General features: G+C 38.3%; 1 protein-coding gene across 1 annotated transcript; it reads left to right on the forward strand.

Moving 5' to 3' along the window:
- Nucleotides 1-499: 499 nt before the first annotated feature.
- On the forward strand, nucleotides 500-1,055 carry LOC115935586 (prothymosin alpha-like). Its single transcript, XM_031013823.3, has one exon. The coding sequence runs from the start codon at nucleotides 674-676 to the stop codon at nucleotides 1,004-1,006; it is 333 nt and encodes a 110-aa protein (XP_030869683.2). The 5' UTR covers nucleotides 500-673; the 3' UTR covers nucleotides 1,007-1,055.
- The last annotated feature ends 9,876 nt before the right edge of the window (nucleotides 1,056-10,931 follow it).

The raw sequence follows: 10,931 nt of genomic DNA on the forward strand, positions 1-10,931 counted from the left end.
CAAGAAAAAAAAAAGAGAGCTGAAGAAAAATTATAAATGAAAATGGACACAATGTAACTGATACCTCAGAAATCATAAAAGACTACTATGAAAAATTATATGCCAATAAATTGGATAACTGAAGTGGATAAATTCTGAGAAACATACCATCTACTAAGACTGAATCATGAAGAAATAGAAAATCTGAAGAGAACAATGACAATTAATGAGATTGAGTAAGTATAGTAGTCCCCTCCTCCCCTTTATCCATGGTTTTGCTTTATGCAGTTTCAGTTATCTTGTTCAACGGAGGTACAAAAATAGTAAATGGGAAATCTCAGAAATAAACAGCTCATAAGTTTTAAATTGCATGATGTTCTGAGTAGCATAACAATCTTATGCTCATGCTTGTGTTCAGGTAAACCTTATTGGACTTAATGATGGCTCCAAAGGGCAAGACTAGTAGTGGGGGCAATTCAAATACGTCAAAGAGAAGCTGTAAAATGCTTCCTTTCCGACTGGCTGCTCTGAAAAGCCATCTTTGCATTGTTCCTCGTCCGCCTCCTTGCTCGCCGCAGCCGCCTCCGCCGCGCGCCTCCTCCGCCGCCGCGGACTCCGGCAGCTTTATCGCCAGAGTCCCTGAACTCTCGCTTTCTTTTTAATCCCCTGCATCGGATCACCGGCGTGCCCCACCATGTCAGACGCAGCCGTAGACACCAGCTCCGAAATCACCACCAAGGACTTAAAGGAGAAGAAGGAAGTTGTGGAAGAGGCAGAAAATGGAAGAGACGCCCCTGCTAACGGGAATGCTAATAAGGAAAATGGGGAGCAGGAGGCTGTCAATGAGGTAGATGAAGAAGAGGAAGAAGGTGGGGAGGAAGAGGAGGAGGAAGAAGAAGGTGATGGTGAGGAAGAGGATGGAGATGAAGATGAGGAAGCTGAGTCAGCTACGGGCAAGCGGGCAGCTGAAGATGATGAGGATGACGATGTCGATACCAAGAAGCAGAAGACCGACGAGGATGACTAGACAGCAAAAAAGGAAAAGTTAAACTAAAAAAAAAGGCCGCCGTGACCTATTCACCCTCCACTTCCCGTCTCAGAATCTAAACGTGGTCACCTTCGAGTAGAGAGGCCCGCCCGCCCACCGTGGGCAGTGCCACCCGCAGATGACACGCGCTCTCCACCACCCAACCCAAACCATGAGAATTTGCAACAGGGGAGGAAAAAAGAACCAAAACTTCCAAGGCCCTGCTTTTTTTCTTAAAAGTACTTTAAAAAGGAAATTTGTTTGTATTTTTTATTTACATTTTATATTTTTGTACATATTGTTAGGGTCAGCCATTTTTAATGATCTCGGATGACCAAACCAGCCTTCGGAGCGTTCTCTGTCCTACTTCTGACTTTACTTGTGGTGTGACCATGTTCATTATAATCTCAAAGGAGAAAAAAAACCTTGTAAAAAAAGCAAAAATGACAACAGAAAAACAATCTTATTCCGAGCATTCCAGTAACTTTTTTGTGTATGTACTTAGCTGTACTATAAGTAGTTGGTTTGTATGAGATGGTTAAAAAGGCCAAAGATAAAAGGTTTCTTTTTTTTCCTTTTTTGTCTATGAAGTTGCTGTTTATTTTTTTTTTGGCCTGTTTGATGTATGTGTGAAACAATGTTGTCCAACAGTAAACAGGAATTTTATTTTGCTGAGTTGTTCTAACAAAAAAAAAAAAAAATGCTTCCTTTCCGTGAAAAAGTGAAAGTTCTCAACTTTCATAAGAAAATAAAAATTATATGCTGAGGTTGTTATGATCTACAGTAAGAATGAATCTTCTATCCATGAAATTGTGAAGAAGGAAAAAGAATTTTATGCTAGCTTTGCTGTCATGCCTCAAACTACAAAATTTACATGACCATGCATGACAAGTGCTTACTTAAGATAGAAAAGGCATTAAATTTGTGGATGGAAGGCATGAAAAGCAATTCAATTCAAAGTAGCCAAAGGATTTGAATGAACATTTTCTTCAAAGAAGATATACAAATGGCCAATAAGCCCATGAAAAAAAAGGATCAACATCATTAGCCATTAAGGAAATGCAAATTAAAACCTCAAGGAGATACCACTTCATACCTATTAGGATGGCTATAATAAAAACAAAAAACAAAAGTAACAGGTATTTTCAAGGATGGGGAGAAACTGAAACTCATGTGTTGCTAGAGGGTTTGTAAAATGGGGCAGTTACTATGTAAAATAGTTTGTCAGTTTCTCAGAAGGTTAAACATAGCACTACTATATGCCCCAGTGATTCCATGCCTATGTATTAGATTGGTGCAACAGAGATTGTGATTTTTGCTATTACTTTCAGTAATGAAAACTGCAATCAATTTTGCATCAACCTAATATTTATCTAGAAGAATTGAAAGCCAGGCCTTAATCAGATATTTGTACAACAATGCTAGTAACAGAATTATTTAGAATAACCAAAAGGTAGGAGTCACCTAAACGTCCATTAACAGATACAAGGACAAACAAAACATGTACAATGGAATATTATCCAGCCATTAAAAAAATTAAATTTTGATATACATCCCACAACATGGATAAACCTTGAAAACATAGTTAATAAGCTAGACACAGAATAGTAAGTATTTGTGTAATGTCACTTATATGAGGTACCCACAGTAGTTAAATAGAGACAAAGTGGGTTACCAATGGCTCACAGCAGAGAGTTATCATATACTGTGTACAAAGTTTTTGTTGGGACTTATGAAAAAGTCTCGGGTGCAGATCATCTTGATGGTTACACAACATTGTGAATGCATTTAATGCCACTGAATTGTATATTAATAAATGGCTAAAATGGTAAATATTATGTTAGATATATTCTATGACAATTTTTAAAAAAGATTGAAAAGATGATAAATGGTAAAGTAATTATGACAGATGCAATCTGTTGAAGAGGACGATAAATTCTTCCAGGCACCATTCTCTTAAAAAACAATAGTGTATTACTTAACAAGACACGGCTTCGAAAGAATTCTGAGGTCATTTGGGTTACAGCTCTATTTTTTTTAGACTGCCACAAACATAATTGGCTCAGACAATTCATCTCTACCTAATATTTACAATCCTGGTCCAAGGCAGTTTCATGAAACCAAGACTTTGGGTCTTAGGCTGTTTGAGAGAGAACACTAAGAACAATAACAAGCATAGTGGTCATCATAATTAAATGTAAGGAATTTAAATATATAATTATATAATCTTAAATTTGAAAAATGGACCTTCACAGTCATATTTAGACATTTTGCCAGTAACAAAACTGAGTCACTAACACATTTTCATGATGAATTTAAGGTCAAATGATTATTTTTATCAGACCTATGTTTTCTGACTTCTAATTCAGAGACTCCTCTACTTTGCCACACTAAAGCAATTTTTATTTATCCAGATGCATAAATACAACAGTTTTGAAAGTTAGGTACTGTATGGCCATTTGGCAAAATAAAGTACATAACATAAAAGTGCTGGCCGGGCGTGGTGGCTCACACCCATAATCCTAGCACTTTGGAAGGCCGAGGTGGGTGGATTATCTTAGGTCAGGAGTTCGACCAGCCTGGCCAACATAGCAAAACCCCATCTCTACGAAAAAATACAAAAATCAGCTGGGCATGGTGGCACACGCCTGTAATCCCAGCTACTTGGGAGGCTGAGGCTGGAGAATCACTTGAACCCGGGAGGCAGAAGTTGCAGTGAGCCAAGATGGCACCACTGCACTGCAGCCTGGACGACACAGCAAGACTCCATCTCAAAAAAATAAGTAAGTAAAAGTGCTGAATGGCTCTTAAATGAAAATGAATTAAAATTAAATTGCACTGAATCTCAAAGAGCCCAGCTTACCGATGAAAGTATACTGGGATCAGAGAATAAAGGTGTCATAGGCAGAAGCACTATTCCAGGAATTCTTCTGACCACTTTCTGGTCATCTCTGACTCCTACTGCTACTTGCTCTTGGCTTTCCTGATTAATCTATCAATCATCTCCCCATTTGGGCTCTGTAGATTGCCTTTCTAGCCTCTGTGATTAGCAACCGAATATTGGCTTACAGCAGCATACCATTCTTCACCTACCCAAACTGGGCAAGAAGATTTTGCTATGCGTTCTGTATATCCATAAGCCTCATAGATAAGAGGCAACGCATACTTAAGGATTACTTATGCTGCCTGAGACTAATGATTTCCCCCTTCCAGAGCTTGTCAGAGGTTGTTTAACATGTTGAAAGAGAAACTAACAGCCACCTAGTTTTAAAATGCAATCAACGTTCAAAGTTACTCTATTACTTCAATAATAATGTAATAGCCCAGCCCTGCCTGTCCACTGGGATCTTATAACTAGTCTTGCTATTTCTGACTCTTAGAAGATATTTTCTTTTATTTAACAATTTCATGTCTCCTGACTTTTATTCATTGCTTTTAGTTGCACCCCTTAGGGTAAAACAGAATTTACCTGTTCTATTTTCCAACAGTATCTTCAAATATTTTGTAGATTTTACAAGTATCCCTCTACATTGGCTATTCTCCATTCTGAGATAAGGGACAATTCAAATTCCTTCGGTATTATAACTTTTTTGAATCTCTTAACTCCCTGTCACTCTCTGAAAGAGTCATCCAGTTTTACTATGTTCCTCTTCAAGAGTGATGTACAGAAGCAGATACAGCCCTCCCCGTTAATTGTCTGCCACCATGGAGAGGAAGAGGACTGAGATTGCCTGTGTTTCAGATATTTCTCCATTCTCCACCTGTGTGATGCTGCCTCTAGCATCTTGCTCCACTTACATCCTCATCCTTCTCCAGAGCCTGTGGTGCTGCTTCTTCCCTAGGAGGTTGCAACTTACCCTCCTGGGGAAGAGCTCCTCTTTCCTTCCATGGAAATTGAGAGTTCTAGGTTATGCTCCTTACCTTTCTTCTTTGTGAAAGAAAAAAGGTAACTCCAATTCTCCCAGTAAACCTAATTGAGAAATATTTGTCAAGCCTTCAGAGTGCAGGGACTAACTTGCAATATATACCTATGGAGTTGACCCCTGAACAATATGGGCTTGAACTGCTCCAATCCACTCACAAGCAGAAGTTTTTCAATAAGTTACACTGAGTGTGTCCGCCCTTCCTGTCTCTCCTTCTACTTCTTCCACCCCTTCTGCCTCTGCCACCCCTGAGACAGCAAGACCAACACTTCTTTTCTTTCTCCTCCTAGGCATACTCAATATGAAGACTTTCACGATGATCCATTTCCACTTAATAGCAAATATATTTTTTCTTTCTTATGATTTTCTTAATTTTTTCTAGCTTTATTATAAGAATGCAGTATTAAATACATATAACACACAAAATATGTGTTAATTGGCTGTTTATGTTATCAGTAAGGCTGCTAGTCAACAATAGGCTATTAGTCATAAAGTTTTGGGGGAGTCAAAATTTACATACAGGTCAGGTGCAGTGCCTCACGCCTGTAATCCCAGCATTTTGGGAGGCCAAGGCAGGCGGATCATGAGGTCAGGAGATCAAGACCATCCTGGCTAACACGGTGAAACACCGTCTCTACTAAAAAATACGAAAAATTAGCCGGGCGTGGTGGTAGTCCCAGCTACTCGGGAGGCTGAGGCGGGAGAATGGCGTGAACCCAGGAGGTGGAGCTTGCAGCGAGCCAAGATTGCGCCACTGCAATCTAGCCTGGGTGAAAGAGCAAGACTCTGTCCAAAAAAAAAAACAGTTACATACAGATTTATGACTGTGCAGGGGGTCAGCATGTCTATCCCCCACGTTGTCCAGGGGTCAACTATACAGCTGATCATTGTCTACCACCAGAAGACAAGCATATCTCATTTCCTAAAGGCCACTGAAAGACCCATTCATTTATGATTGCTAGTTACACTCTAGGACTTTTCCAAAACTAGAAACTGTCCATAATGCCCATACTAACCCTCATCCACACCTGTCAGTCCTGGCCACCTGTCAGAGCTATCTGTGGGTCTTCTTAAAACTAAAGATGTCTCCTACCCCAAAGATGATTCAATAGGTCTTTACTGCTATTGCTATCATTGATATAGCTGTTTTTAAGCTCATAGGTGATTTTTAATTCACAGCCAGAATTCAGAACAATACTCGAGGCTCTGAAGTTTTACTCAGTCATCTATCAGTTATGTGATATGGGCAAGCTGTTTAAGAAGTGTGAGCTTCAGTTTCTCACCCGTGAAATGAAATAGCAACTCTCCTATAGGGCTTTTTATATATTACCTATAAAACACTTAACACAGTATTGACAAAAAATTAATATTTAATTGGTAGGTACCTCTTGGCAGATTCTACCATGCAAATGTCTACTTACCCTACCTGGTTTACCTTAAACACTTTCTCCACTCAAAGACAGAGTTAAGGGCTCCAAACTCAAGGTGCTAGTAGTATCTCATACTCTTTCAATTGTAGTATTTTTAATATAATTGGATTATAAAGACCTAGCAAAAAAATATACCTCTGAGAATTTTAGATAAAATCAGTATTCTGGAAATTTTTAACTCTGACAAATACTTTTAATCACCATTCAAATGTATTTATCTACCTTTACCAAGAATTCTTAGTAAATTATGTAAAATAATAATCAAAAAATTATTTCCTAAAATATTACTTAGGGGCCCAAACCAATAGCTAGAGAATGAAATTCTATTAAAATATAACCTGTAAGGTCTGTTTGACATTTTAATCTCTTTCGGGTGTTTTTTCCTTTTGTTTCTTTATCAGAGAGACACAAAGAAGAAGAAAAGGCTTCTATATTCTAATTGCAAATCCATCACATAAATCATTGGCAGATTCACTTTTGTTGGATGAGCTAATGTAATTTTCAAAACTCCCAACTGAGCTAATGTGATTACACTCCATTCCCATTAACCGGGGTCAGCCAGGCCAAGCCCCTGCCCCCTGACTTATCACGAGCTGGAGTCGATAATAGAAGGAATGGCAGCTGCTCAAAAATGAAAGCATCACCGTCATCAGATAGTACATAAAAAGGCAAAGCTGTGTCAACACTGCTCTCTCTTCATTTACAGAATGCCCAAAAGGAGGTATATAAACATCCCCAAAACAGCAAACTTGTAATACAAGGGCTAGAAAAATCTCAAAATTGAACACTCTTTTGTATAGGAAGCTGTGGCCTAGTGAGGAAACACCACTTACTTTAGATTACCCAGTGAGTTCGGGGCAGGTCCAGATGGTATGACCTTCCCACACACCATGCCATTTCAGATGACCTTCTAGCAAAAATGCAGCTGTGCCCAGTGTGGGGCTCATAAAAAAGTGCACCTCCTATGAAATATGCTATAGATCTTAAGGATGCATTTCTTCTATTTCCACCCCCCTCCTCCCAAAAAAGTATAGAGAATTATGAGCAACTTCAAATTAAAACTTATTTGCAGTTGTCTTCTGGTAGTTAATATGCTTATTTCTCTCTCTCTGAATTACTTATTACTTATTATGCACTATGGAACATTGTTTCCTCTCATGTCTCTCCTAAACCAAGATGGTCAAACCGGTTTCTTCTTCCTTGATTTCAAGCTGCTGTGAATACGGGAGTTTTGTTCAAATATAATAGCTACAAAAAAAAATGGTTTGCATTGACAGGCCAAAAGTGTACAATGCTTACCTCCAAGGCTGCATTGAGTACCTCATCCTGAATACATACCACATTCACATCCATTGTTGTGCAGTGGCATGATCTCTGCTCACTGCAACCTCTGCCTGCCAGGTTCAAGTGATTCTCCTGCCTCAGTCCCCCTAAATAGCCAAGATTACAGGCGGACGCCACCATGCCAGGCTAATTTTTATATTTTTAATAGAGATCAAGTTTCGCCATGTTGGCCAGGCTGGTCTCGAACTCCTGACCTCAGGTGATCCACCTGCCTCAGCCTCCCAAAGTGCTCCTTCTCTTTTTCCTCTTCCCACATTTCTCCCTTTCCTAGTCACCATATTTCTTAGTTTGTGTGCTTCCCTTACTTTGTCCCAAAATTGCTCTCAATTTTGTCTTAGATTAGCTAATATATACCCATAAATCAATTTCATATCTAACTCATGATGAACACTGTTAAAGAAATAAATACAAGATAAATGTATTAACTGTGAAAACTTGAATTTTGAAAAATTGGTAAAAATAGATCAAAGAATTATATATTCTTGATGAATTTATATCCCATAAAAGTAACCAAAGCATGTTAGACTTAGAGGAAATAATAGCCACTAAAGCAACTTCCCATGGCAGAAAGCCAAGGTGTAACATTTGATTGATGACTTAAATGTTAGTCTTAAAATTCAGACTGAAACATTTGATTGATGAATTAAATGTTAGTCTTAAAATTCAAATTGAAACATTTGATTGATGAATCAAATGTTAGTCTTAAAATTTAAATGGAATAGAATTGATTCTGAGAAATTTAATTTTATGAAATAAAAATGAAAACGGAAAAATTGGAAGTGGCTTGGCTGCTCTTTTTAAAAAATCAATCATGGAGTTAAATTGATTTGGTACAATTTTCTCTGGAAATGACTGTCATGGCAAAAAATTATCTGTGGCATAATTGTAACTAAAATGTTTTCATTAAAATGGCTTAGTCTAAATATTCCATACCCCATGAGCAAATGTCAATGATAATAAAGTTTAAGAATTGTCTAAAAGCAACTCCAGAGCTTCTATTGTGAGGCAGATAATATTATCTTCAATTAAAAGGATATTCAAGTATTTTGGTACCAAAAACATGCTATGCTCCAGAAACTGGTACCAGCCTCAGTTATGAATGAAAGATTTAAACAGTGATTAACGTACACAGGCAGGTCTGTGGATTGCAGAGCATGACTTAGCCTCAGGAATCTTATATGGCCCTTATAAAGCAAAACTTATTCATCCCTTAAATTGTCATTAATATATAAAGTAACTAACCTGGTGTCTTTGCATTCCAACTGACTTTTCACTGAGTTATTGAGAAGGTATCATCCTAAGTCCTTGACCAAAACAACACAACCAGAGGAACCCACAGCTGAAAGGAAATATATAGGGGAGAGTTTATTGCTGTCTCTCATCAGCTGAGGCTGCCATAGAAAATGACTTAGATTGACAGTTTATTCATATGGTGAGTGTGTGAGTGTATGTAAATATGTGTGTGTGTGTGTGTGTTACATTTAAACACTAAATGTTGGGGAATATAGAGAAATAGTATATTTGTGTATGTGAAAGTGCGTATTGCATAATGTAACTAACATACACATAGCTCCACACAAACATACACACTCTGCCACAGGACTTAGCCTGGCAAAGGTGATTCTGAGAGAGTGGGCTTTTCTGGCAGGGGTGACAGCATGTTTCAAGTTCCTTAGGTGAAAAAGCAACAAACACAGTCAACAGAGGGAGTTCTGAGTGGTACTGAGTGTCTGGAATGTGGCAGACAAAGCCAACAAATTTCCTCATACCTAAGGGGACATGATAATCTCAGAGAATAACTTACTCGTTATTTTTCCTTCCATTATTACAAGCTCAAAGCTTGATATATATAAAAGAAGCTGCTTTATCCTAGGTTTAAAAATGCAATATCAAGAATGCTCTGCTCTATTATATAAAGGATCCAATAAGAATAAAGTCAGAGATGACAGGGGGAAAATATGTATATGAAGATAAATGGCTAAAGCTCAGGTAGAGGGGGAACCATGCCCCCATGAATGGCCTCAGGCAAAACTGTCAAGGCTAGGAACTTGTTTCCAGCCACCCTGAATCTCTGCCTTTGTTAGATTTCCTGTTCCTCCCCTTCCCCTGCTCCTCAGTGCTCTCAGCCTGTCATCAGGGTCGTTTTTGTGTTTCATTTCTAGTGTTGTGAGTTAGAAGTGGACATTTTCATGCTGAAGTTTTTAGGAAGAAGAGTTCAGATGGCTGCAATTTACTTTAAAATGCATCCAAAAATAAGATAGGTTAGTGGGTGGATAGCTGGATAGATGTGTGATGAAGCCAGTGTAGTAAAATGTTAATGGTACAATCTAGAGATGCAGGAAAAGTGTGGATATTTTGCTCTACTTGTGAAACCATTCCTAATAAAATGGTGAACAAACTGTGGGCACATTGGCCCAAATTTGGCCAGTGGACACCTCCTCAGTTTTGCTCCTGAGTCCTTTGGACATGAATCTAGTAGTCTTTGACAGCTCGCCTGCTACTTGTAATGACATGATTATTGCAAGCTCATCTACCCTGACCTAGAAACAGACAATTCAGTGGGAAACAATATTTAAAGGCAAGAATCTCAGTGCTACCAATATTCATTGTGACTGGTCTGGTCATTGTTTTATGGCCTTTTCAGAGGACAGAGCTAGGATACAGACAGGTGATAGGTAAAGAGAGAAACAGAAACAATAAGAAAAAGAAAGAGAAAGAAAAAGAGAAAGATTTTTTTTAAGGTAAGATGTCCTATGAGTTCACACAAACATTTCCTTTTCAAATTAATGCAACGGGAATTTTCCTACCTTGTCCTATATTACTTCTGTACTGTCCTTCTTCCACAGCGAGAATTCTGGTTCTCAAGGCACAGATGATATAGAATTAGAATACCTCATAATTTATCTATGCTCTGCCCCACATTATACAAACAGTTTCAGAAAGATGATAGTAACATAGCCAATTCTGATTACTGAAACCAATTAAAAGTGTTTACATATGCTTTCCCCAATCTGCCCTCCTTTTAGACATTGTATTTTATCAACATTGTCAGAGCATGTAGTCATTGCAGACCATACTCTCTCTTTTAATCCTCATTTATCCTTACTTCTAAAGGTAACACCCATTTACTCTGATTTCTAAAGATAACTATATATTCTATCCACATCATCAGTCCTAATGCTGAGGTCTTCCTTCTCATTTTTGTCTGGAATGTTCTTTAGTAGATTC

The sequence above is a fragment of the Gorilla gorilla genome, chromosome 7, assembly GCF_029281585.2.
Source record: "Gorilla gorilla gorilla isolate KB3781 chromosome 7, NHGRI_mGorGor1-v2.1_pri, whole genome shotgun sequence".
Lineage (NCBI taxonomy): Eukaryota > Metazoa > Chordata > Mammalia > Primates > Hominidae > Gorilla > Gorilla gorilla.